At 48.8% G+C, this 27141-nt stretch overlaps 2 protein-coding genes across 4 annotated transcripts in view; one reads left to right on the top strand and one right to left on the bottom strand.

Annotated features, from left to right (window-relative positions):
• LOC111839718 (vesicle-associated membrane protein 2-like) lies at positions 1-4627 on the top strand. The gene is made up of 5 exons (XM_023803911.2): positions 1-269; positions 910-1030; positions 1143-1301; positions 1945-1996; positions 3329-4627. Coding segments are annotated over exons 1-5 (351 nt in total). The 5' UTR covers positions 1-267; the 3' UTR covers positions 3346-4627.
• The window catches only part of LOC111839717 (chromodomain-helicase-DNA-binding protein 4-like), a 24560-nt gene continuing 2044 nt past the window's right edge, over positions 4626-27141 (bottom strand). The window contains exons 3-42 of one of the 3 annotated variants that reach the window (XM_023803909.2): positions 24555-24685; positions 24079-24354; positions 23135-23253; positions 22243-22499; positions 22037-22149; positions 21815-21941; positions 21568-21734; positions 21210-21431; positions 20875-21078; positions 20337-20548; positions 20102-20233; positions 19632-19728; positions 19361-19552; positions 18064-18264; positions 17833-17970; positions 17112-17233; positions 16031-16204; positions 15659-15800; positions 15405-15536; positions 15199-15316; positions 14979-15103; positions 14789-14881; positions 14560-14701; positions 14213-14382; positions 12902-13079; positions 12536-12622; positions 11988-12079; positions 11478-11611; positions 11229-11373; positions 10369-10525; positions 10174-10283; positions 9887-10091; positions 9709-9777; positions 9169-9321; positions 7581-7689; positions 6994-7126; positions 6695-6887; positions 6419-6475; positions 5265-5417; positions 4626-5069 (exon numbers count right to left, since the gene is read on the bottom strand). In XM_023803909.2, the coding sequence (XP_023659677.1) occupies positions 5281-5417; positions 6419-6475; positions 6695-6887; positions 6994-7126; positions 7581-7689; positions 9169-9321; positions 9709-9777; positions 9887-10091; positions 10174-10283; positions 10369-10525; positions 11229-11373; positions 11478-11611; positions 11988-12079; positions 12536-12622; positions 12902-13079; positions 14213-14382; positions 14560-14701; positions 14789-14881; positions 14979-15103; positions 15199-15316; positions 15405-15536; positions 15659-15800; positions 16031-16204; positions 17112-17233; positions 17833-17970; positions 18064-18264; positions 19361-19552; positions 19632-19728; positions 20102-20233; positions 20337-20548; positions 20875-21078; positions 21210-21431; positions 21568-21734; positions 21815-21941; positions 22037-22149; positions 22243-22499; positions 23135-23253; positions 24079-24354; positions 24555-24685 (5765 nt within the window). In that variant the 3' untranslated portion in view covers positions 4626-5069; positions 5265-5280. Of the gene's footprint in view, positions 5070-5264; positions 5418-6418; positions 6476-6694; positions 6888-6993; positions 7127-7152; positions 7379-7580; positions 7690-9168; positions 9322-9708; positions 9778-9886; positions 10092-10173; positions 10284-10368; positions 10526-11228; positions 11374-11477; positions 11612-11987; positions 12080-12535; positions 12623-12901; positions 13080-14212; positions 14383-14559; positions 14702-14788; positions 14882-14978; positions 15104-15198; positions 15317-15404; positions 15537-15658; positions 15801-16030; positions 16205-17111; positions 17234-17832; positions 17971-18063; positions 18265-19360; positions 19553-19631; positions 19729-20101; positions 20234-20336; positions 20549-20874; positions 21079-21209; positions 21432-21567; positions 21738-21814; positions 21942-22036; positions 22150-22242; positions 22500-23134; positions 23254-24078; positions 24355-24554; positions 24686-27141 lie in introns of those variants that run through there. The other 2 variants (XM_023803908.2, XM_023803910.2) reach the window with 2 other exon arrangements.

A 27141-nucleotide genomic window follows, 5' to 3' on the forward strand; every position in this document is an offset into this window, starting at 1 on the left:
GGACTCGCGCATCGGCGCGTTTCACGTTGTTACGCATCTGCGCAGTTATTTAACCGAATTGTGAAACATGCAGTAATTGAGCCAATCGTTTGACTGGAAACGTCTCTCGGATTTTACTCTCATGGTTCAGAGCATCTGGCACAGTTTCACACTGTCTGTCTCTAAGCCCTGTTTTTGCACGCTGCCCCCCTCCCTGCTCCCTGCCTTTTCATTCATTCCGGGATCGTCCTGCTAGTGACTCATTCTTTCAGGGCAGCTGCAAAGAAGATGTGAGTAAACGATATTTGTTTCATGTTAAAATATACAAGATACTGTAACCATTTCCATTTCAGATAAAATATTTCGCTTACTCATCATCTGAATTTCCTTGTTGGGTACAAATATGAAATATATCGCCTAATCATACAAAGATTAAATGTTTCCTTTCTATATTGTGCTATATGGAGGCTATATAACGTAAGCCAGAATTCTGTGCAGTAGTTTATTTTGTGGTATTTGTGAAGCTGGATGTGCATGTCGGCCACATAACTATCCCAGTAAATTCCATTTGTTTCTCTGTCGGGGCAGGCAGATATATCTGTACAGTTAAACAGCTGATGTTTAACGATTTTTAAATTATAAGAACACGAGATTGATTTATTCTTTATTCCTACCTTACTTTGATACTTTTAATACGTTGTCGTATTTCGTATCAGCTTTATTTCTCTTGCATGTATTTTTGCAGCCCTAATACCCAAACAGTGAAAGATCAGACTGCTCTGCTGCAAAAGGCAAATCCCGTATTCATTTTTCACCAGTGAACAGACGCATCTTTCTCTTTGTGTTTATTGAGAATGTATGACCTACCAATACCAGCCGAGTTGGTACCAATACCAATATACAGTACTAGCCACCCAGCTGCCTCCATAGGTCTGATCCCGATGCAAACCATCCTGGCGGAGCCCCCGAGGGCGAAGGCGGCCCACCAGCGCCGCCACCCAACCAGACCAGTAACCGCAGGCTACAGCAAAGCCAGGCTCAAGTAGACGAGGTAAAACTACTGAAGACGAAGGCCATAGAAACGTCGATCTCCCGTCCCGATCTGTGTACTGCTGCTGTTCAGCGGAAATGAAATGAAATCCTATCACCTGCCCCGTGGACAGGTGGTGGACATCATGCGTGTCAATGTGGAGAAGGTCCTGGACAGAGATCAGAAGCTCTCCGAGCTGGACGACCGGGCCGACGCGCTGCAGGCGGGCGCCTCGCAGTTTGAGAGCAGCGCTGCCAAGCTGAAGAATAAGTACTGGTGGAAGAACTGTAAGGTCTGTCCGTACGGAGGGCAACAGGCAGCGCCACAGCGTCATTCGGATATCTAATTGTATATATGGCCTAGTTTATTCTTACTGTACGTATTTGAATTACAAACAATTAATTTACGGCGCTCATAGACATACTGTAGAACTGACGTCACTGACCGGACTGGGGAAGTATACTCTGACGCGGACTTAAATACAAAACAGCAATCAACATGACTCGAAACAGCTGGTAACACGGGGATGGCACACGGGGTAGATGAGGGGGCGTGGCACACGGGATGATCGGCACGACCGGGGTATGACAATCCAGATCAGGCTTGTAGGGACAGAACATGGTAATTAAGAATGTGCAATGTCTTGGTCTTGGTAGAGTTTTTTTAAAATCAGTGCCTTATTAATGACACCAGTAGTTTAATAAACGAACATAGTTATACAATAAATGCAGTGCAGTTTATTGCAGATTTAGGCATGAATTGCTGTCTCTGATTCACTCTTCTTGTGTGATTGTGTCACCATCAGTTTGAGCGGTCAGTGAGCAAATCCTTACTCAGCAGAAAGTAACACAGAAGGGAATACCGATGATCTGTCTGAGTGAACATCTGCTGTTTCATCTCAATTTGGTGACATGCTGGCATCTTTCTCCCCGCAGATGATGATCATGATGGCCATCATAGGCATCATCGTGGTTGGGATCCTATTCAGTGAGTATATTACGTAGTTCCGCGTTCCGTAAGAGAAGCTTCTGTAACCCCTCCCTCCACAAGCACTCGTATGTTGCACATCAACCCGACTTCTCTGATGACGTTATAACTCAAAAATGCTAGCAGTGATATACAAATTAGTGCTTTGCTAATGGAGGTAGAGGTTAACAGCAGAGGATTGGCAGCCATTTTGTCAGTACAAATCAATATTTTTGTCCTTCTCAAATATCCTGCATTACTATGGGTTACATGTACATCCTACACCACTGGTTGTGACTCATTTTTTCTATCATTGACCGATATTAGACCCAACAAAACATACTGTTACAAACTGTGTAATTACCAGACCATCTCAAGCATGGAAATAGGCAACACCAGAGACCATCAGGCCTGAACTGAATTACCACTACATTACATTCTACTATGTATATAGTGTAAAAGCAAAACAGGGGCATCTTTTTGGCACATTTTTCTCCAGGGAGACCTAGATTCCATCCATCAATTTTCTGTACCTTCCTCAACAAAAAATATGTCTTGTTTTCAAGCTCTCCAGTGGTTTCAAAGCCAGAAAGGTATTTGTGAACTGGAATTCCAATATTTCAAGCCAAGGAAAAAAGCCAGCTATGGTACTTCCGCACCAATACTTGCATATCAGCTGGTGTTCACCTTCGTCTGGTTGGTTCATGTGCTTGTTTTTATATTCCCGCTTTGGGATGCCTTACACCACGGCACTAACGTGGTAAGCGGAAGTATTGGAGCAGAAACCACTGAATTGGGGACGGATGGAATATCTTGGAAAAACGGTTTTAATCATTCAGTTTAACATGGCAATGAAGCTGAAGCATTTAACAGAATCCTTGTGGCTTGTAAGCAGCCCTGACTGCTGTCTGCCCAGTGTCTGACTGGTGTCTGCCCAGTGCCCGACTGCTGTCTGCCTGGTGTCTGACTGGTGTCTGCCCGGTGCCCGACTGGTGTCTGCCCGGTGCCCGACTGGTGTCTGCCCGGTGCCCGACTGGTGTCTGGCCGGTGCCCGACTGCTGTCTGCCCGGTGTCTGACTGGTGTCTGCCTGGTGCCCGACTGCTGTCTGCCCAGTGTCTGACTGGTGTCTAGCTGGTGCCTGACTGGTGTCTGCCCAGTGTCTGACTGGTGTCTAGCTGGTGCCTGACTGGCGTCTGCCCAGTGTCTGACTGGTGTCTGCCCAGTGTCTGACTGGTGTCTGCCCGGTGCCCGACTGGTGTCTGCCCGGTGCCCGACTGCTGTCTGCCCAGTGTCTGACTGGTGTCTGACCAGTGTCTCTTCTCTTCACTGCCCCCCCCACTCTGCCCCATCAGTGTACTTCTTCTACTGAGCTGGACTCAGCTGGAAGGAGACGCATTTTTGGGAGAAAGCAGCCAAATGTGCTCCTGCACCTCCTCGCTTAGTGCGCCTCCATCGCCACGCCTCCGGCACACATGCACGGCACTGTGGGGGGGTGCGGCAGGAGGAGAGGGGCCCCACAGCAGAATTGCTGCAGCTCTGCATCCCCTCGGTCTCATTACCTCTCCTTTCATATTTTCCTGGTTATGCTTTACATTAGCTGTACCTTCATAGAGCATTCATAAGCAGCATGTGAGTCAGAGCATCACATTCATAGCACTTCTAATGAACAAGACATGACAGCTGTAAGACACATTAATAATTAATGTTATAATCATATAATAAAGTGTATTAAAGCTGTTAAGGTATGTTAGGATGGTAAGGTATATTTAGCTGCTGCTTATGAATGTTCTATAAATGCATTATGAAGGCGTACTGAATGTTCTATGAATGCATTATGGAGGCATTATGAAGGTGCAGTTACATGTATAGCATCACCATCTTTTCAATGTGTCATTTATGCCAGCAGCTGAAAAATGCACCGTTGGGGATTCCTGCGTAATAGCAGCATTATTTTCCAGTTGCAGCTTACAGTACTACCAGTAAAAATGACTGTGAGGATATTTATTGCTGAAGTTTTCTTGTGACCATAAATAATGCACTTGTATGCCTTGCTGGTTTGTTGGCCTCCACTATTTCTGTTTTCTGCATCCGGGGGTAACGGCGGAAACAGACGTGACCAGGAATGTGGCAGATTCAGCTTCTTTTTTTCTGTGTCATTGTCAGAAAGAGAACAATTTTGCAGTCTTATGGTTTGATTGAAATACATTGTGATTATTAAACTTGCTTTTTTCACTATGCAGTTTACATACATTAAACCACATCCCGTTATCCTAAAGCAGTATGACAATGATACATCGTTCTGACTCATCTGTATATTATTTTTTAAGAGTTTCAGCTTTTTCTTGTATCATTTTCTCGATTTAGGTTGGAACAGCAAAAGCCAGGTTTAACAATTAATTTTCATGCAAGTACAATATATTTTATATTATTTTAGTAATATCAATTACTAAAATATCCATTATTTCTGTTTATTCACTAAAAGTTTACTATTGGGTTAATGATGGGAATCAGTACGGTTGTGCCAGGCAGCTACGGCATGTTATTAAGTAACTGAGACGTGTTTTGAGACTGCAGCTCATTTGTGACTTTTTGCTATAAACCAATGTCCATTTGCATTTAACGTTACTGATGCTAATAAATATGTAAATATAGTTTTCCTCTGGTTTATTGTCCTTTTTGATTGTCTTATACAACCACTAGAAAGCTTCACAATCTGGATATCAAAAATCAACACATCCAATAAAAATTCAAGTAACTGAGAAAAACTAATATATTAATACATGTCATGCTTCCGTTTAGCTCTACTCTGCTTCCACAATGATTCACTGCATTATTAAAAAAATAAAATCAGGCTGCCCTGTTACTTTTTTATTTTTTACCCTAAAAAGAAACTGTAACATAACAGGTTTAATAAATAAAAATTGCTTTAATATTCCATTGTCACTAAAATGGCCTACAGAATCACTGCCTACAGAAGGGACGCGGCTTCTAGGAGCTGGCTGTGACATCATCAGTCAGCAGCCAATCAGGAGGGCAGAGGTAGAGTAGGGGGAGGGGAGAACAGGCCGCACCACGTCCTGCTGACATATCGCACTGCAGGGAACAACGGAGACACAGGAAATACATTACGTCCAACACAAGCTGTGAATATTAGCAAACAGAAGTGAAAGTCTTCAGAAGAAGCTGTTAGACTATACCTTCTTATTTAAAGCAATGAGGGCAAGCAGCACCGCAGTGGCATCGCAGTGCCTCGCTGCTGTGAGAGGAAAAGCCCGATGCAGTGCTTACCCATCAGACTCACACGTCAGGACCCGGCCGCCTCCGAATGTTTGTCTGACACCGATGTCCTGGCGGCGGCGGGGGATATCCGGGCGATGGTTGCCGGGAGACGGGTGACATCTGCCTTCATGTCGCTAAGTAACTCCTCCAGCTGCCTCAGCACTAAGAGACGACAGTGAGCAGAAGTGGTCATGTTTGGGGCCAAAGGCAGCTACACCCTGCCCTGCCCCCCATGCAGGTACATGGGAAACAGGAACGTATCACGGACCTGGCAAGGAGACCAGTGACTGTTCAAGCTCCAATCCCTCCCGGAATCCTGTCAAAACCGTACCGGGACACTGAGCCTTCCCTCAAAAATATATCGCTGCAAGTTCTTTGAGGAATGAAGAGTGTGGAAATGTAGTAACACTCTTCAACATCTTTGTGTAAGTTCATCGATGTTTAAACCTGGTAACTGGGGACCACTCAGGAATTTGCTTAGCAGGTGTTAACGTCAGGAACTTCAGCTGCACCATGAGGTGCCAGTGTTTGCACTGTAGAAGGTACCTGGCCAGGAACCCAGATGTCTAGCAGCTGGCTGCAGACTTTATAGACTGAACTTGCAGCACCACCTCTGCCTTTCTGCAAACATCATTTGCCTGAATGTAGGAAGCAGGGCTCTGGAGCCCAGGTGCTGTGTCCCTTACACTGCTCTCGGATGACAGTGACTTCTGCATAGCATCCCTACCACAAACTCCAGCCATTTGAAGCTCAGATCCCTTTTTGCTGAGACAGTGTCATGGAGGTGCTGAATCAGACCTATCCTGTTAGGTCTCCATCTATCCCTGCCAGTTAGCTACAAACTGCAACCAGTGTTCCTCTTTGCCACTGTTGCACATGCTGTCATTCATTTCGAGACGCTTCCTGTGGACACCTCCATTTTACACTTTTTCTGCGATTTAAGCACCGACTACTTGGCTTTGTTGAAACTCAGATGCCTTGTGTTGTTTGTAAACTCCTATCAAAGTGCTGAACAGGTATTAATACAATCAAGTCATCTGTCTAACAATGAAAAGCCACCAGGTACCAGTGCAGCTGGAAAGAGTCACTGTCTACCAATATACACAAATTACACATAAATTACATGGTTACCTCTCTTATAACAGCAAGTTTCATTTGTTTACCTTTTCCTAGGTTGCCTCCATTTTTCCCAGATTTTTCAGTGGCTGTAGAAGAATGACCTGCAAAACAACAACATTTTTTAATTGTTCCTGAGTACTTGCATCTCACTTGCTTTTCCCGTAATATTTGCTCAACCTTTCAGTTTCCCAAAACAACCCCAGCTGCCGCTGTTTGTGGGTCTTAATTCCAGCTTGATCCTCGCACTTAAATATCTGTTAAATCCGGTCCAGCAGGAACAGGAGCAGGAACAGGAGCAGGGGCTCGTGCCACAGCATCACCTTTATGCAGGACAGCGCTGGAGGACTTGCTGACAGAGCCAGACTCTTTGTGGTGCTGGTGGGACTCTGTGGGGTGTTCGGGCTCGCTGAAACGTGAGCTGAGGCCTGTGGGGAACTGGGAAGGACCCTCAGACAAGTTCAGGAAGGCGGCTCTGCGGAGCTGCTCCTCGATCACCAGCGCCTGCTCCAGGAGCTGCGAGGAACAGCGGCCAGTGCCATCAACCCCGTTGCCCATCACCAAAGAGCAAGACAAAAAGGACAGAACAGTCAAGGCTGCAGAGCCAGATTGCAGTTCGCACCTTGAACCTGCGGGCCAGAAATCTGTTCTTAACCTCCATGAAGTTGGCCCGGTTCAGCTCACCCTTGAAGGGCTCGTTGAGGATGGTGTACCTGGCATCACCCTGGATATCCTGCCAGCGGGCATAACCATGTCTGGGGTCACCAGTCACGAAGCACAACAGGGAGACTCAGTGCCGACCGACGGCTTGACAAACACTCAGGGGGGCCGAGCAGATCTTACACTTTTTCTATGCTTAAGTAAAAAATAAAAAGATAAAATTTGAAAGTACACATCCTTTAAAGTTTGGGCTAAAACATTGTTAAAAAACAAGAGCTGACAACAGACTTTACTGAGTGCTGGCCTTCAATACTGTCTAGGACGACAGGTATCAGCACCGTGTAATCCTGTATTGTAAGAAGGTTAAGAATGTAAAGATTTACCTGAAATAGGCAAAAACTGTAATTAGAAATGTATTTATGTAAAATACTTAATGATGAGAGTTAGCGTCAGTAACTGCTACCCATCAGAGAGAGACATGCCCGCCCCTGAGCTCAGGGCCAAGCCGCCCGCGGGTGTCGGGGAAGCGGCCCGCAGGCTGAAGGATACTGTATGATGCCCGCCAGTAGCCAGTAGTCGTGCCGCCGGTGCCAGATCTCATTGGTCTTCTTGGTGACGGTGGCGGCCCTCTCCTCATTCTGCCACAGCGCGTGGAGCTCTGCCGGAGACAGGCGGCATAACGGACCAATCAGTGCAGAGCACTGGAGCCTGATGTCACTGGGAGTACTGAGCCCCCTCCCCGTATCGAGCCCCCCTGCTGCGATCTGCCGTCTGTGAACGACGACATTCACGGCTCTCCTGTCCTTCCACCAGTGTGTCAGGTTCCAGATTTTTCCTGCATTCCTTGTACTGATTTGATCCGTTTTAATGTTCAAAACATCACTTGAGAGTGACACCTAGTGGCCAAACCATCTCCATGCACATTACCACAGGATGGCACCACAGTGTCTTACAGAAACATGAAAAGACAGAACACATGTGACATTAAAGACGTACTCAGCAATCATGGATTCGTGAATGTGGTCAGTCAGTTAGCAGTAACGTAACTGTTCACCATTTCATAACTGCGTATCCGTCAGTATCATCGGAGCAGCCTGTGCTGGCCCGGTCCTCGGTCACCCCGCGCAATCCACAGCACTCGAGGTTTACGCTGCTTTTGTTAGCGGACTTATCTGCTGAACCTCCACAGCGGCGTCAGCTGAAACACGCTGGACCTGACTGGTGTTCGGCCTGACGTTCTGTCACCCAGACTGCTGTCAGAAACTCCCGGAGGCTTTCTGCATCGATCTGAGGGGCCGTAGCTGTCGATGGCTGACAAGGGCTTTGCTCGAGTGCAGAGACTTGCACAGATGTCAGCACAGCAGTCGGATTAAAGCTGCTTTGGCTGCATTCTCTGGACACTCAAAAGCTAAATCCCTGAATCTGGGACCCAACAAAGGACCACCAGACTGCTCCCTGCTCCCTGAGTTTACTCTGACGATCACATTATGTCAACTTTCCTTTCTTTATGGCAGAACATTGTGACCAGAGGATTGACTTTTGGAGCAGAAACTCTCACACTTGTGATCATCGCGGTTTAAGGCGTTTATGCTGGTGCTGAGCGGCCCGTCCTGCAGCCGCTGCCTCACGCTGCTCAGACCAACAGTGGGCCATTAAGACGGTGCTGCCCCGCCGGGAGTGACATTCACTTTGGATTTCCCATCTGCTCCTATATGTTTAAGAGCTGCTGCTTTGCAGGGTTGTTATAGCTGAAGAAGTCAACTATATGTCAAGACTGATCCCAGAACAGCTGAATTCATCTGTATACCGAACGAGGAAAAACAGAAAGGTTTTGAAACAGCGGTGTAGTAACCCCCGAGGGGGGGGATAAAGCGCCTGCCCAATGGCCCCATACAGGACTGTCACACAGATTTCAAAATAGCTGTTTCTAATTTGCCTTCACTGTGGATTTGGATCAGAACATGCAGTTTCAGTCCATCTTTCCAGCAATGTCACTTCAGGGCCTCATCAGTTCTGTCCCTGGCATTTATTTTTTCAGATGTTTTCATCACTGAAAACCACGTGGAAATATCCATCCTTTAACCTCTCTATCGTTTTAAATGCTGCCCTGCCCCCCCTCACACTCACTGCCCCCCACCTGTGAAGCCTCCATCTGCAATGTTGAACATGAATTTGTGTTTCACTGGCTTCTTCTCCTCGCTTGCACTCGTCGCTCCCTCTTTAAACGTCCCTCCGTTCTGTAGCTTCGAGGCTCCCTCCAGGACGCCCCGATCTTTCACATCCTTTGGATCTGGAAGATGCAGAGCAGAGGAGAAAGAGGATGGGATAGAGCTCAGAGCAGTATGGATACAGAGCAGAGTAGAAAGAGGATGGAATAGAGCTCAGAGCAGTGGGCCCTGATATGGCTTCCCATCCCCTGCTGAGCCACACACTGCCCTCAGAGAGTGAAAATGAAACTTTAGCTCCATCCATCCATCCATCCATCCATCCATAGGCCAGAGTGAGTTGAGAACACAGGGCCAGAAGTGGGGAGACTGGGTGGGGTCCCTGGCTGTCACATGGCACACACGTCCCCATGCACAGGAACACACGATCTGCTGCGGAGACTAAATCACCCTTTGGATGCCGTGAGGACGGCAGCGGGACCGAAGCACACTACAGCGGCTATGGATGCTACCTCTGTCATCAGCCTGAGCCTGGCTGTCTTTTTCAGGTTTGGCCGCCTTCTTGCTGTCTGCTGATGGACCTTTAACGGGGAAAACAGGAAATTATACATCATTTCCCGGAGCCCAGGGCGTCCTCTGCTTATCCAGAGAGGAGCTTTCTGCCGCAGCCGCCGCCCCCCCCGGTCCCACCTTTCATCTCTGACTCCTCCGTTTTGGCGCTGGGCCCGTCTGACTTCGCGTCTGAGGACTCCCTTTTCTTCTCCGTGTCCTCCAGCCCCTGATCCTCATCTCTTTCACTTTTCTTTTCTGTGGCTGAGCCCGCTTCCTCCCCCTGGCGATCTTTGTCCTTTCCGGAAGACGCGGCTGATTTGGTCTCATCAGGAACTGTTATGACCTGAGAAAGGAGAAGATCTGCACTGTAGATTTTGCGTTCTCTCCGATGCTCTGCGAAGGTGACCTGTTCACAAAGCCTGCACCTCGGGCTCCTCCATCCGTGCCTCTTTGCTCTCCCTCCCAGCCCCCGCCTCAGGCTTCCCATGTCCCTCCAGCGGCTCCTTCTCACTATCCGACGGTTTGGGAGGCTCATCTGCATGGGCACAAGACGCCAAGGCATATCAAATCCATCCTACCACACTGAGATGCTATGGGCAGCCAGGGCGGGACAGGGGCACCTGTAGGGGCAGTGCTGGCCTGGGTCTTCGCCGGCGTTCCAGAGGAGGCCGTCTTCGGGTTCCCAGGAGGGTCTGAATGCGCCGCCTTCCTGCTCTCCTCATGCTCCAGCATCCCGGGCATGGACCACTGACCGTTTGTGTGCTCAAACTCCTGCACCTGTTCAGACCAGAGGGGGCACCGGCAGCCATTATCTGTGATCACTTTGTACACACTTTCACCAGACAATATTTGTATAAAATACAACTACGTTCCGCCCCCTGACGTTCGGCCCCGAACCGCGCTCCGCCCCTGACGTTCGGCCCCGAACCGCGCTCCGCCCCTGACGTTCGGACCCGAACCGCGCTCCGCCCCTGACGTTCGGCTCCGAACCGCGCTCCGCCCCTGACGATCGGACCCGAACCGCGCTCCGCCCCTGACGTTCGGCTCCGAACCGCGCTCTGCCCCTGACGATCGGCTCCGAACCGCGCTCCGCCCCTGACGATCGGCCCCGAACCGAACCGCGCTCCGCCCCTGACATTCGGACCCGAACCGCGCTCCGCCCCTGACGTTCGGACCCGAACCGCGCTTCGCCCCTGACGTTCGGACCTGAACCGCGCTCCGCCCCTGACGTTCGGCCAACGAAACTGATATCTGGTGCCGTTTTGTCAGCAGTGACGTGTCATTATCACACTCAGCCCATCCACTAAGTTTAAAGACAGCATGAACAAGATCATTATTTATATTATATCCTTATTATTGAATATTTACATTCACGTATTTATTTTTCCATTTAAATAGCTCTGTGAGAAAAAAATGTGTACAACAAGCAAAGAGTGCAAAAGCCTGAATGAAATACAACCAGAAACGGCCAGCGGGTTACCTTCCTGCGGATGAGGGACATCACGCCGATGCGCGTCAGCACGTGCTGCCGTGACAGGCCCTCTCGAGGGACGCCATCGGCGAAGGTCTCTACGCGCTCAGCGATGGGCTCACAGAGGTGCCGCATGAAGAGGGCAACGTAGGCCCTGAGCGAGACGGAGATCAAGAAGGTCAAAGAACGAGGTACTGAGTGCGGATATGACCTTGGCGGGGGGGCCCTACTTCAGCAGCAAGTGGGGGCCAAACTCACTTGAACTCCTCATCAGATTTCCCACGCAGGTCCCTGACTACCCACTGCGCAGTGAAGGCATTCTGGGGGGGCATCCCATAACGCATCACTGCATTCAGGAAGGCCTTCCTCTGGCGGGCGTTAAAGCCCAACACCTATAGATGACACGTGTGTCAGGGGGGGGAGAGGGTGAGGAGGGGAAGTGAGAGAAAAAGAGAGAGGGAGAGAGCGAGGGAGAGAGCGAGTGAGAAAGAAAGAGAGGGAGAGAACATGAAGGAGTGACAGAAAAAGACAGAGGGAGAGAGCGAGTGAGGAGGAGAAGGAGAGGGTGAGAGCATAAGCAAGGGAGTGAGAAAAAGAGAGAGGGAGAGAGTGTGAGGGAGTGTTTGAGTGAGTGAGTGGCAAAGCGAAGGAGAGAGTGTATGTGAGTGAAGGAGAGAGAGCAAGAAAGTGAGCGTGACAGCAAGTGTGTGAGCAAGTAAGAGAAAGAGAAGGCGAGTGAGAGAAGGAGAGGGACGGAGACAGAAGTACCTCGACATTGCCGCCCACTCGGGCCATCAGGGGAGACAGGGACTTCTCCTTCTCATTCCTCAGGCCTTTCCTGTTGGGCCGGCGGGAGCTCACTGCAAGAAGAGAGTCAGCGCAAGGAGAGTCAGAGCGAGGAGAGAGTCAGCACAACGGGGGGAGAAAGAGTCAGTGTGAGGGGTAGGGAGTCAGCACGCAGGGGAGGAAGTCAGTGTCGGGGGGGGGGAGTCAAAGCAGGGGGAGGAAGTCAGCATAGGAAGAGGGAGTCAAAGCAGGGGAGGAAGTCAGCGTGGGGAGAGTCAGAGCGAGGAGAGAGTCAGCGCGACAGGGAAGAAAGATTCAGTGTGAGGGGTAGGGAGTCAGCGTAGGGGTACAGAGTGAGGGAGTCTGATTTTTATAAAACTGAGTTTCCCCTTGTGGCGAACAAAAAAATGGTCCCCACATCGTCAATATAACAGGTTTTTATCACATTGCGGACACATACAATATTATATACACACAGCAGTTGCCCCCCCCCCAACACACACAGAGACACAGACACACACTCTCATTACCTTCTGAACGCTCATCAAAGTCCTCATCTCCCTCCTCTGAAGCCACAGAATAATCGGACTGATAGTCCGACTGGTCGTCCTGCCAGTCTGTTCAGAGAGGAAGTGTCTTATTGAGAACGCCCGTCACACACACACACAGCTTATACAGCAGTCAAGCCCAAATATTGCCCTGACTCTTCCTTGATAATCGAGCCCCTCTGCCCAGTGTCCTCAGGCCATGGTAGGCCTCTTTATGGACGCTACATAACGTCACTCTGGGTTGAATCACAGCCAGAGGTTGTACACTCTTCATTAAATGCTGGGCTTTTGCACTCTGGATAGGAGGAGCGCATGCACTGCCGCCGCCCCAGGCCCGACGGGCCCTACCTCGGTCATCCTGTGCCCCATCGCTGTAGTTGACCTGCTTGCGCTTGCGCTTGCCCTTGCCCAGGTGGCGCGCCAGGTCCTCCTGGTAGTGCTCGTAGTGATGTCTCAGCAGCTTTTCCCAGTAGTCCGGCTCGGCGTTCTCCTCCAGCCGGGCCAGCTCCTGCTGCACCTCCTCGTCCTGCGGGAGTCACAGTCCCTGAACACTGCTGCCATGCAGACTGAAGCAAGCAGCGAAAGCTTCTGTGTCATATCATGCGACCTCAGTCATCTTCTCAGTGCATTTCATTAAACCTCCTTCCCAAAGTAATTTTACCGAAAATCTTCCCAAGATTCAATTTTCCTCACATTTCTGCACAATTTTAAAGGACTTCCTGGTCCTCGTTCCTGCATGGCTTTTCCTCGGGAGGTCTGTGCTGGCAGCTTTCTTTCCATCGCCATGGACTCTCATTCTGGGGAATCCCTGCACGTCCCCAAACTCCCCAGGAGTTATAATCCCTCCCCCCTGTCCTGTGTCAGCCTGGGGCCCATGCCCCGGGACAGTGCCCTTGGTATCCATCCAGGTGGCATCCTTATAAGGTGCCTTTAGCACCCTTGCTGGTTACTCTCAAACAGAAGGAGGAGCAGATCTATGCTGAGGTCCCTACATATCTGATAACTCCTAGACTGATAAGTCCAGCACCTCCATGGAAAAACGTCGATTTTACTGCTTGTACCCGCAAAACTCCTGTCCATGAGTGAAAGAGGGGACAAGGACTGGGTGGGCAATCTTAACTCCCACAAGATGGCCCTACATGGCGGATCCAGGCATCACCTCCCAGTCCAAACTCTCCCAGTCCAGTTTGTTAATAAGCACCATTTCTGTGCACTTGGTAAATTCTGGCAAATTTAACGGAAGTTCTTCACTAGATTACGTGAAAACTGAGTGTGTTTCAGTTCCCGATACTTTACTGCGATGAGGAAGCCTGACTTTAGGTCACTGGCGTTTTCATCTCAAAAACAACAAAAAATGGGCTGGTGAGCTTTGTAAACGTGCCCTGCAGCCACCCAGCAGGTGCAAGTACACGCCCCGCTATGAACCGGCCTGTCATCTCTCATATCCCCTGCAGAGCACATAGTATTTCGCAGGCTTCCCGCAGCCCTGAACTGGATCATTGGTTTTGAGCAATGAATGGGTTAACCAACTACTTTAATAGTGTGAATTCCATTACCAAACGCCGCAGCTAAAACACTTTAACGTTTTCTATTTTCAGCCCTAAACCACCATAGTACAGGATGAGCGATGGGCTGGAGAATCCCTGAAGAATCACTTACTGTGTCCTTCTCATCCTTCACCACATACTGGGCCACCTTGAAAGAGCTCAAATAGTCATTCATGCTCTGGATCTCAGTGTCGTCCGTGGCATCCTGGTTGCGATCCAGCAGGCGCTCAATCGCCTTGTCGTCATAGTGGATTACACTGCTGTCATCCTCCTTGTTCTCTCCTGTAAGCCATATTAGGGAGAAGAGGGCGGCAGGGAAAAATAGATGGTCAGTTTGGTGGACCCACCACGTCACTGACGGGGTGATCAGGAGGGAATGAGATGATGTACATTTTCATAACAGTGAGGTAGCGTTCTGCATGCACATATAAACCCGGCGCAGCCAGAACCCAAAACCACCTTCTCCATTTTCATCTTTGAAAAGCTCCTCAGTGCCAAATTTGAGGATGTCGTCCAACTCCTGCTTGGACATGGAGCCGGTCTTCGAGCCCAGCCCAGGACGCACAACCAAGTGGGTCAACATCATCTTCTTCTTTGCTACCTACAGCAGATGAATCATGGCTGCTGTTATGGCGTCGCCCCACGATACTGACCGGTGGCACATACACCATACTCACGCCAGCCTCACCTGAGTGACCCTCTCCTCCACGGAGGCTTTAGTCACAAAGCGGTAAATCATGACCTTCTTATTCTGACCAATGCGGTGAGCACGGCTGAAGGCCTGGAAGGTGGACAGGGCAGAGATTCACACTTCACTGGGAGGATGGAGAATCAAGGCTGATGGCCGGTTACTGGAGTGAGCTGCATCAGCTACCTACCTGAATGTCGTTGTGTGGATTCCAGTCAGAGTCATAAATGATGACCGTGTCAGCCGTGGCGAGGTTTATACCCAAACCGCCAGCCCTTGTTGACAGCAGAAAGACAAACTGTTGAGCTCCAGGAGCTGAAACAGATGGAGAAACAGCCATGACTTCTGAACAAATCAGAAAAACGGGCAACTTACTAAGGACCTCATGACGACATAAGAGAAAGCCTCACCGTTGAACCTATCAATGGCCTCTTGTCTCATGGTTCCAGTGATGCTCCCATCAAGTCTCTCATATTTGTAGCCGTCATTCTCCAGGAAGTCTTCCAGTAGATCCAGCATCTTAGTCATCTGATGGCAACAGAGCATATAAGATGCATACGATACGATGAGTTTCAGGCTTTTCTTTGCGTTCCTGTGTACACTGCAGCTCACATACCTGTGAGAAGATCAGCACCCTATGGTCACCTTCCTTCAGCTTCTTCAGCATCTTCTGCAGCAGTAGCAGTTTCCCGGATGCTTTGGTCAGGGAGCCACCTTCATACATTCCATTAAGCATCTTGGGTGCTTCCTGTAAGAAACAACTTGAAGGTGAAGGTAGCATTTTCCCGCTGGTGGCCATAAAGTGCATTTATCAAAATGGTGAGTATGGTGACAGGAAGAGGCACCGGTCACTCCACATGCAGTTCCTACCATGGCTGCTTTAGGGAAGAGATAAGGATGGTTGCAGCACTTCTTAAGGTCCATCATCACGTTGAGAAGGGACACCTGGTTTCCTCCTCCACGAGTGTTCAGGGCCCCAAAATTACGCGTGAGGATGAATTTGTAGTACTTCCTGAAAAAATTAGAATAAGGTATTCAAATATGCATATTATCCCACTCACCTTCCTCTGACTGGTAGGGGAAATTAACCCTATTCCCATCGGCGCATGACACACAGAAGACAGCACCCATATTTACAGGTCTGCCTAGCAGCTCATGCCTTGCAGACAGCAATGCGCACCTCCCCGACTGTACGAGCCCGCACCCACATTTACAGGTCTGCACCCCAGCAGGGCTGCTCACTTCTGCATGGGACTCAGCTCCACACGAACAATGAGCTCCGTTTTGGCCGGCATGTGCTTGAAGACGTCAGCTTTCAGTCTGCGCAGCATGTGTGGTCCCAACAGATCGTGCAGCTTTTTTATCTGGTCCTCCTTGGCGATATCTGCAAACTCCTCCAGGAAGCCCTCTAAGTTACTGCAAGTGAAAGACAAGATGTACACAGCGTCATAAAGGATCAGTCACAAGCATCAGCACTAGGCGATCAAACCCTCTACAGCAGGGGTGGGCAATCTTACCCAGAAAGGGCCGTTGGGTGTGTGGGTTTCGCTGCAACTCCTTAATTAGAATTAATTAGAGGACTGATTGGCTAAAGAGTCACAGCTGACCTAAAGGTTATCACAAACACCTGCATACACAGCAGCCCTTTGTGGATAAGATTGCCCACCCCTGCTCTAGACATTTCACCCCAGTATACCATATCGAACGCCATTTTAAAAAAGGCTACAGTAAACTCCAAAATCAGACAGAGTCCAAACAGGCATATCAGTGTGGAAGATGAGCTCTATGGAAATGAGGAGATGATTCCTTGTTGATGAGTCAAAAAGATCAGCCTTCATGTACTGACACCACTGCTACTGCCCGATCTGTGACCGCATGCGCATGTACACCACGCATGCTCCAGCAGTTTACAGCATATTCACGCTGCATTTTGTTTTTGGGGCATTTGGCTACGTATAGCCTTACTCTCCTATTTGAGACAAAGTACAGCAGAGAGCAAAGCTTGGGGTCAGAGGACGGGCTCAGCCTTTCATCAGGCCCCGTGGAGCACCTGAGGTTATTGGCCTTGCTCGGTGGCCTAACAATAACATCATCATTGCAGACCACTGGACCGGAACCAGTGACCTTCCAGAAAGAGGCACAGACTAACTCACAGAGCCATACAACGGCCCTAAAGTCTAAAGGGTTAAACCACCAGGAAAAAAAAGAAAAACAACCTGTATATTTCCAGTCACAGAAAATGACCCGCATGCTGCATGGGAATAGAACCCATGCTAAGTGGGCAGGTGATTAACAAGCAATCATCAGACATGAGGGAACTGACCTGAATCGTTCAGGGGTCAGGAAGTTCAGCAGGTGGAAGAGCTCGTCCAGGTTGTTCTGCAGAGGGGTTCCCGTCAGTAGCAGCTTGTACTTCAGGGAATAGTTACTGAGCAGCCTGAAGAACTGTAGGCCAGAGAAAACAGACAGGCTTAGGGGTCAGGCTTAGGGGTCAGGTTTAGGCTTAGGGGTTAGGCATAGGGGGCAGGCTTAGGGGTCAGGCATAGGGGGCAGGCTTAGGGGTCAGGTTTAGGCTTTGGGGTTAGGCTTAGGGGTCAGGTTTAGGCTTAGTGGTTAGGCTAAGGGTTTGGGGATAGGCTTAGAGGTCAGGCTTAGGCTTAGGGCTAGTGGAGCTGAAAACACAAATTTCACATCCAGCATCCATCAGACTCAAAACGAAGCTGGGTGGAGACCTCCTCTGTCAGTGGGGAGGAGACCTCCTCTGTTAGTGGTCAGTGGGGAGAAGACCTCCTCTGTCAGTGGGGAGGAGGCCTACTCTGTCTGTGGTGAGTGGACTTTATACATCCTCATACTAATATTAATTAAAAATCCATCAGCATAAAAGTTTCACTTACTAAAGTTCCATTAGTCAAGATACATCGCAACTATTAACTCCTTACAACTCAATCAATGTCTGAGCGGAGCAGTAGGCAGGACACCACCCTCTCTATCAAATGACCACTGCCGAAAATGAGCTTCCATTCGGGGCACAGACAGCAACCCACTTTGGACTGGTTGTTCTTCAGCCGGTGAGCCTCGTCCACCACCAGACACGCCCAGCTGATGGAGCCCAGACTTGCAATGTCAATGGTGATGAGCTCATAGGATGTCAGAAGAACGTGGAACTTCACAGACGCCTCTTTCTGCATGGAAGGAAGGGCACGGACCTTCATGAACACAATGGTCCCTGACGCATCATGGAAGCTGCTCATCATCCAGAGACCTCAAACACGGACCTTCATTTTGGAGGCCTTCTTCCCGCCCCTGATGGCGTTGTCGTCAAAAGTGAACTCGTTCTCACGAATCACGGCACGGCTGTCTTTATCGCCCACGTAGGTGACCACATACATGTCAGGAGCCCAGAGCTCGAACTCACGCTCCCAGTTGATGACGGTAGAGAGAGGGGCGCTCACCAGGAATGGCCCCTTTGAGTGACCCTGCCAGACAAACAGACGGACACACGGATACGTCTCAATGGCATGACTGCAGACGGGTATACAGCACTGTCTTTAGCAGTTAAAGAAGATGGTTTTTACAGCAGATTTGCGTCAACGTATTTTTTCACTCGACCACTAGCAGACCTCGTTTGGCTAATAGATACCTCACTGAGTTATTTAACTGATTAAGCTAATTAATTAATTGAGCTGGTGATAAATACATGTAATGGCTGAATTGCCCCTGAGGAGAGGTTTGGGACCGAAATGCTGTTCAACCAGCTATCCAACAAGATATCAGTAACTTTAGAAAACAGAATTGTTCGTTTTTAGAATTACTCTAAATTTTACTATGTTTTAACATTAATTTCTGTTTTATTCTGAGCAATTATATACACTTACTACCCAGATGAACAGCTTCAGCTCGGGATTCACACCAATGTATTTACTGCGCATTCTGCCTCAATGTCAAATTTCTGTCACAATGTGGACAATCTTTGACCACCAGTCATGTGGTTAAATGTGTCTTTCTGTGTCTTAAGGTCATGTCGTAAAATGTCTATTTATGTTTTAGCATTTATGTTGTATTTATGACTTATTTTTCATTTGCACTATGACCAAGGAGAGTGACATTGACTCCATGCATCATATATCTGAAACAGAGAGTAAAAGGTAAATTGACTTTGACTTTAAACATTTCCTTTGACTGCCTAAGACTTACGCACATGACTGTAACAAGGGCTCCCAAGGGCTGACGCCAGAGTGGAATATCTCAGATATACGGTCAGCTAAATAAGGGGGTCCCTCCTACACTCAGCGGAACACAGCTGCTCAATGTAACGCAATACAGAAGTACTGGATGAAAATGTGAATCGATTTCACTGTCACTTTAGCAGCCTAACCAGAGTTTCATGCTATAGTGACAAAAACAAGGCAGAATCAAAAAGAATAGAAAAACCATCCTATATGTGAACCTTCACTGGGACCAGAGAAAAAGACCAAAACACTGAGCTACTCCTCAAATGGTGCTTAAATGCATAAGACAAGGATTCTGCAGGCATCCCATTTCAATCGCTGCACACCACAGAGAGCGCCCCACCTCTTTGTAGAGAGAATAGAGGAAGACGACGGTCTGGATGGTCTTGCCCAGCCCCATCTCATCCGCCAGGATGGTGTCAGTGCCCTGGGCCCAGGAGAAGCGCAGCCAGTTCAGCCCCTCCAGCTGGTAGGGGTGCAGCGTGCCCCCGGTCCGGTCCAGGTACTCTGGCTGCTGCTCGAACTTCACGGTGGGCTGTTAAAAGGGACGTTATACAGCAGGTGACGGGCCCTGACAGCCGCGCTCCACAGCACACACGAGGGGCGACACTCACGTCCAGGGCGGGGCTCTTGGGTGGCCGCTCAGACTGCCGCATTTTCCCCTTCAGCTTCAGCTTCGCCGGCCTGCCGTCGTCACCGAGCATCAGCTCCCTTCGCGGCAGAGAAACCAGATTTGACATCGTCATGCAAATACAAACTTAACTGAGGTCAAGCAGCTCATGTCGGGACACCGAGAAGACCACGTACTGAATGGATATGCTGATGGATGCACAGACATTCTGAAGTCAGTATTTTAAGAGGTACTTTAGCTCTATAACATCACTTCATATTCAGTGCCATTCCACTACCTGGAGTAGTAGTAAATTAATGACTGTTAATTGCATAGAATCTGTGTCTTTAGGATGAAATGCTTTGGAGGTTGCATAAACTGCACAGAATATTCACCCAGGAATATTCACCCAGGAATACAGCCAGGAACACAGACTTCATGCTCGATCATGTTAATCTTACGAGAATGTCTTACCTGTGGTTCCAGTACTGCTGCTTGTACGTATCGAAATCAGGAATATCGATGTTCTCCATCTCCCATGTAGCCTGGTCATAGGGCAAGTCCTTCCACTTTATCAGGTAATTGATGTTGTTCTTCTTATCTATCCTGAAGACAGTGGAGAACAGTGGTTTTCTCTCAGATTTTCAGAGGCATCCCTTCCACCATCACCAAGAGACACAGATGCAAGACGAGGAACCAGCAAAATGACCTGTGATTGAGGATGCGATGGATCACCATCCATTCCATTTTGATGCCAAACCGGAAGAACTTTTCCTCCATCTTGGCAAAGTGAGGGTCTTTGTTCTTCCTTTTCATGCTCTTCTCCTCATCCCCATCACCACCAAAGTCCACAGCCGGGGGTTCTTCCATGTCATTCTTGCGCTGGTACATCCGGATCATCATCTGACAGTAGATCTCAAGCTAGGCAGAATCGTTGAATAGAGCATTACGTAAGATGCACAGCATGTCACATATGGGTTAAATGCAGACGACATATTTCGTTGTTGCGCACTGTGTGCTGTGGTGTGTCAACAATGACCACTGATCACCAAATTCATAGCTGCAGGTGGTGCATTACACGTGCGTTTACCTGTAGCTCTGCTACCCACGAGCAGTGAGGTGGTGTGTTACACGTGCGTTTACCTGTAGCTTACACCCGGGAGCAGTGAGAACATGCATTACACAAGTGTTTACCTGTAGCTCTGAGACCCAGGAGCAGTGAAGTGGTGCTTTACACGTGCATTTACCTGTAGCTCTGACACCCATGAGCAGTGCCAGTAAGACATGTTGCTCCATTTGACAAAAAACTCCCTCTCGGGCCGACTGGCTGGGAGCAAAGGGTCAGGGGCATCAGCTGGGAGATTGGAGGGGCGGGGAACAGGCTTATGGGCCGGTGGATCACTCCAGCGCCACGTTAGGATCTTTTGGACTTTTCCCTTCAGAGGTGGACACTAGAATAAAGAGAATAAAGAATGAAGAGAGACAGAAATCAAGGAACTTTCACAAAACTAATGACGTTGCACACTGACATGGGCTCATAAATAGGTCATGATATCTCTGGTGTGCGGCCGTGCTGACTGACCTTGCATCGAGGGCAGACCCACTCGCCGTCAGGGATGCTGGCCAGGGGCGGGTTGAGGCAGCGAAGGTGGTACGACGAGGGACATGAGTCACAGCACAGCAGCTCGCCGCCATCTTTGCACACCCGGCAGAACTCCATGTGGTTGTCGTCCTCCTGGGGCTCCGGGTCCTCGGAGGCGTCCGAGCCATCCTCCCGGGCCTCCCACTGCACGCCCTCTTTCTCCTGCCGGGAGGAAAGCCACGCGGAGTGTGCGGGGGGACATACACTGGACCATTAGCTGTTGTCATCAGACACCGAATAATATATGAATTATCCAAGCAGCCACACGTCTCCCCCGTTGCTAGAGGGGGTTACTGACACAGTGGGGGCAGCTCCAGGTTCCCTCAGGGGCTTTCTCCATTTCAGGATCCAGACACACCATGTGGTATGCACGGGGGCAGGTGTCGCACAGGATGATCTCGCCGCCCTGCTGGCAAACCTCACAATAGTCCTGATGGTCCGTCTCGTAGCCCTCGGCATCGTCTTCTGCTAAACGACAGGAGGCGGCTTCGCATTACCGCCACTCCGCCAGTGGGTCAGGGCGGCCGCCGAGCCCCAAGACTAACCTTTCTTTTTCTTCTTGCCGCTCTTGGGATTTTTCTTCAAGCGGCTGCTGCTCCTGCTAGATCCCTCCGTCACGGACACGCCCACAGAGCCGCCGTTGTCGGCGTCACTCTCATCATCGTCCTCGCTCTAAGAGATGGTGACAGATTGGAGTCGGTCACACTGTGGTGCTGGCTGACCTACGGGCCGCAGCAATGCTGGTGAGAATGGCACGGTGCCCCTACAGAAGAGCGCTTCCTCTTGCTGCCGACAGAGCCCGCTTTGATCTTGGCAGAAGCCACCTTCTTGGCCTTTCCCTTCTTCTCCTGGGACTTGACCTTCTTACGCGCATTCGGGCCTGAGTGACAAGGAGCATAAGAATTGTTTGGAGACTTACCTCCACTTCCAAACAAAATACAATCCAATAAGCTGACTCAGAAAGCCAGAAGACCTTTTCCTTCCTTAGTCTTGGCCTTGCGTATGACTGGCACAGGAGGAGGAGGAGCAGTCGGAGTGGTGGGGGGAGCAGTGGATTCACCCACAGTAACTCGTGCCGAAGGCTCCCCCTGCAGGCCGGTGTTGGGCACTGCGACCCCGGTGGCTGATCCACGCAGGGGACTGTTGGTGCTGAACTCGCGCCATTTTGCCCCGAGCACCATCATCATCTTGGACACGGCAATCTTGGGGTTTTTAGCTGCAATGAGGGGTCTGTGTGCATAGCAGAAGGTCGCAAAACAGTGAGACTGGACACGGCAGGATAACATAGCTGAGAACCTCACCAACAGCATCGAAAAAGCAGAGCAGTGCAGAGCTAACTGCAAATTGCTCTTGTAAAGGGATGACCCAGCTATAACTCTGGAAAATTACTGGAGTAATTACCATTACATAACTCAAGTGCACCTATGTCCCTTGTTCCCTTGGTATAGGAACCTGAAACATTTTAGTTACAAACCCATATCCTTTAATTAAATGCCTTGTGACACTGTCTTTCAAGCCACCATTGAAAATGTATGTAACACAGTAGGGGTATATATGAGTTCTGTATTTTCAGCCCCTGGATTAGTCTGCCACTGGTGCAGCCTCTCTGTCTTCTACTTCTCAAAAACACTATATTTATCTTCTTTTTCCTTCTTACAAAATCTCCTTTTAACATGTTTGCCAGAATGTATGTCCAAAAGTCGGACATAATATTTCATCCCAACACATTATTAATTATGGCTGTCACCTTGCGGATACTCTCTTCCTACTTCACCTGAGTAATTACACCCAGCAGAGTACGCAGCAGAGACGCTGGGTCACAGCCGGGGCACAGAATGTAGTTATGGCTTACAAGGAGGCCACACCTGATGAACTGGCTGAAGGCCTTGTAGTTGGTGAGTGTGCGGTAGTCCTCCTGGGTGAACACATGATCGATGTCCTCCATGCCCCACTGGTCCAGCAGCTGGGAGGATGATTTGGGCTCCTGGGAGGGTTACAGGTGGTTAACACTCATGCAGACTTTTAACATCATGTCTCACTTAGAGACGCAAACAGGAGTCACCAGAGTGCCGACCTAATGTTCATGTCCCATTGAGAGACGCAAACAGGAGTCACCAGAGTGCCGACCTAATACTCATGTCCCATTGAGAGACGCAAACAGGAGTCACCAGAGTGCCGACTTAATGTTCATGTCCCATTGAGAGACGCAAACGGGAGTCACCAGAGTGCCGACCTAATGCTCATGTCCCATTGAGAGACGCAAACAGGAGTCACCAGAGTGCCGACCTAATGTTCATGTCCCATTGAGAGACGCAAACAAGAGTCACCAGAGTGCCGACCCAATGTTCATGTCCCATTGAGAGACGCAAACAGGAGTCACCAGAGTGCCGACCCAATGTTCATGTCTCATTGAGAGACGCAAACAGGAGTCACCAGAGTGCCGACCTAATGTTCATGTCCCATTGAGAGATGCAGACAGGAGTCACCAGAGTGCCGACCTAATGTTCATGTCCCATTGAGAGACGCAAACAAGAGTCACCAGAGTGCCGACCCAATGTTCATGTCCCATTGAGAGACGCAAACAGGAGTCACCAGAGTGCCGACCCAATGTTCATGTCTCATTGAGAGACGCAAACAGGAGTCACCAGAGTGCCGACCTAATGTTCATGTCCCATTGAGAGATGCAGACAGGAGTCACCAGAGTGCCGACCTAATGTGTACTGTGCACCACGTCACCCCTTCAAAGCATCTAACTTTGCCAGAGTACCTAATAAATGATGATGCCACCTTGATTGCGGACCACTCTCACCTGGCTGTCTTCATCGTCATCCTCCTCTTCCTCATCCTCTTCTTCCTCTTCAGGCTCTTTCTTTTTCCCTTTTCCTCCATTGGTCCCTGTAGTCGCTTTATCCTTCTCTCCATTTGTCCCCCTCCTTTTCACAATGCTCCCTCTCCTCCTCCTCTTCTTGCCTGGAGTGTAGTCGCTTCCCTCTGTCTCAGAGCCCACAGCCCCCTCCCCACTCTCTCCACCCCTCTGCCCCCCACCAACGGCCGGCGCTTCCTCCGCAGAGCTGCTAACCAGATCCTAGATGGAATGGGAGATGGAGAGCACAAGCTGGCGATACACAAGGTCTGAGTTTACAGTTCTTAGATATACACCTGAGCAAAGAGTCCTGTCAGATTGCGTGTGTGTGTGTGTGTGTGTCTCTCTCTCTGTCACACATGCAGACTACAGAATTCACGCCAAGCCGGACACACTGACACTCCTGCCCGACAAGAAAGTACCTCTTTGCGGGGCCTCAGTCTCTTGCCAGTGACAGTCTCACGGCTTTTCTTTGCATTCTTCTTTCTCCTCTGTGAAATCGTTTCCTCCTCATAAACTACGTCTTCATCTTCATCCTCCTCGTCTTCCTCATCTAGTAAATTGACGTCGCAGAAGTTAGCATCATAAATGACTGATCCCTACAAAAATGATCACATGGAAGAGCAGAAACTACCTCTCCCGCCTGTTACCCATACAGCGACAGATTAACCACCTTAAACACAAAATGTTGGTCAGACACAGACAACATTGTTGGCTGCACAGCATCATCACAAACGCATCATCACAGAGCAGTGTTTCCCAAACCAGTCCTCAAGGTCCCACAGATGGTCCACATTTTTGATACCTCCAGCTCCCTGCCAAACAGTCCACATTTTTAGTCCCTATCGGGGGCTGGAAAGAAGCAAAAAGGTGGACTGCCTAATGGTCCCTGAGCACCAAATTGGGAAAGAACAGCAAATACCAGGCGGTTCTGCAAAATATCAAGGTACATCAGTACAATCCAGTGTGAGGGGCCACTGGGGAAATTCATTTTTGAAGAGGCCCTAAATCTGCTTGTGCATGAGAGCGCTAAGGTTCTGTGAAAACATGACCATTGGATATGTATGGGCATGATTACCAAAGTATATTTTGATGTGAACAAATAATCAGTTCTTTTTTACATGACAATGTTCCAATGGAACAGCAAAACCAAGACACTCCGTTGCCATCTATCAAATGGATGCATGGACATACAAACTGCTGAATGGAAGAAGTGTAGAGTTCTGTTCTCAAAAAGAGAGCACTTGGAAGCATGGTGAAGTTGCAGGGTGATTTGTGAAATTTAATTTATTTATTTCGGCAGTTTTACCCATGTTGGGAAACTCAACTAACCCTACAAAGCTTGTGTGGGTTATGACCTCCAAGGCCCCCAATTACCTGCCTCTTCGGAGCTCCTGCTGTTATGTGTCACGTTAAATTAACTCTGTTATGACTGGGAACTCCTCCCATTGCCGCATTTTCATTCAATGACCAGGTGTACGCATAATTGTTTGAAGGCAATAAATTGCAACATTTAAAAACAATTCCAGAATATATTTTGAACAAAAGTTCTTGTTTCTTTACATGACATACTTGTAACATTTTACATTTCAATATGCTCAATTTCATTTCAATTTTGACCATTTTTTCACAGTGTACAAATCATTTTTGGCTACATTCATCTAAAGGATGTATTACCACCCAGAATTTAGCTACTTTATTAGCAAAGGATGGAGTGGTGGCTCTGAGGCTAAGGATCTGTGCCAGCAACTGGAAGGTTGTTGGTTCAAATCCCGTGAATGCCCAGAGTGATTCTACTCTGTTGTGCCCTTGAGCAAGGCCCTTAATCAGCAATTGCTTCATCCTGGGTATGATGTTAATCTACATCCAGCCCTGTAAGGAGGTCCTTCAACTAACAGGGAATAATTTGGGGCTTGGTGGCAGGATTGGCACTGCAGCTACTGGGAAAAAACCTCACGCTGGTCCATTTGGACTAGTGTGGTGCTGAGGTATCACCTGCCACATGGCTGCACTCAGGTTCTCATCCCTGAAGTGGTTTGTCGTGTGGTGGGTGCGGCAACACACTGTAATCAGTGCATGCTCCTTACCTCTATTAGCAAGTGAATTTTGGTACATTTTTATTTGCTTTAAAATTCAACAGATTTTGATGTTACTGCAAGTTAAGATCCCTACTGTGGGTTGTTTGTGGGTAGAGCGTCATGCATACGCATAATCTATCACCATTAACCAATCGGCTTCCAAGCATGAACTCAATTATAGTTTTTCTCCACTTTTAAGAAAAAAAATTTAAAATGTGAGGATATTTATTTCAGACCTGCACAACCTACTGTCAGAATTTAAGAGCGGAGGTGGGTAGTTCAGGTCCAGAGAGTAAAAGTCCAGACCAAGATTTTGTTTGACCCAACCAATTGAGTACTCTGTGACTGTGACTCTTTATACTCACCAGGTTGGTTGAAACAAAATCTTGGTCTGTACTTTTATTCTCTGGACCTGAACTACCCATGTCTGTTGAAGAGCACATTTCTAAAACTCACTCAGTCCATTCTTGTGTTATTTTTCAGATGAGATCGCCAGTGGCCTAATGTCCGGCTTCTTCATCATATGTTATAGCACTGGGAACCAAAACTAACTCAGTCCTCATCAAATCTAGCAATGAACTTTTGTTACATTTCCAAAATTCCACAGTCCACAGTAAACCTGTCAAAAATTTATTCCACCGACCAAGTGAGTTTTGGAAATCTGCTCTTCAAATCAAAGTTCCCGCATATCACCACATCCTCACAGGACTGCTCACCCGGAGGGCAAAAAAGCTTTACTTTGCTATGTTTTTTCAGGCAAAATGTAGGATAGTTGTTGTTCAAGTGGATGCACTAACTGACAAGGAGACAAGTCTGGGTTGGGCTTCTACAGAATCCCATGCGAAACAGAAAACCCAGAGAGGAGGAGATTGTGGATTTGTGGTTAGATGTGCCTCCATCCCTCTGCTGAGTCAAAAGGACCTCTTACTGT

The sequence above is a fragment of the Paramormyrops kingsleyae genome, chromosome 23 (genome assembly GCF_048594095.1).
Source record: "Paramormyrops kingsleyae isolate MSU_618 chromosome 23, PKINGS_0.4, whole genome shotgun sequence".
NCBI lineage: Eukaryota > Metazoa > Chordata > Actinopteri > Osteoglossiformes > Mormyridae > Paramormyrops > Paramormyrops kingsleyae.

Coding starts and splice junctions, on each gene's coding strand:
- LOC111839718 (XM_023803911.2), top strand. Junction 1,031..1,142: donor GCCAGGCTCAAGTAGACGAG/GTAAAACTACTG, acceptor CCCCGTGGACAG/GTGGTGGACATCATGCGTGT. Junction 1,302..1,944: donor ACTGGTGGAAGAACTGTAAG/GTCTGTCCGTAC, acceptor TTCTCCCCGCAG/ATGATGATCATGATGGCCAT.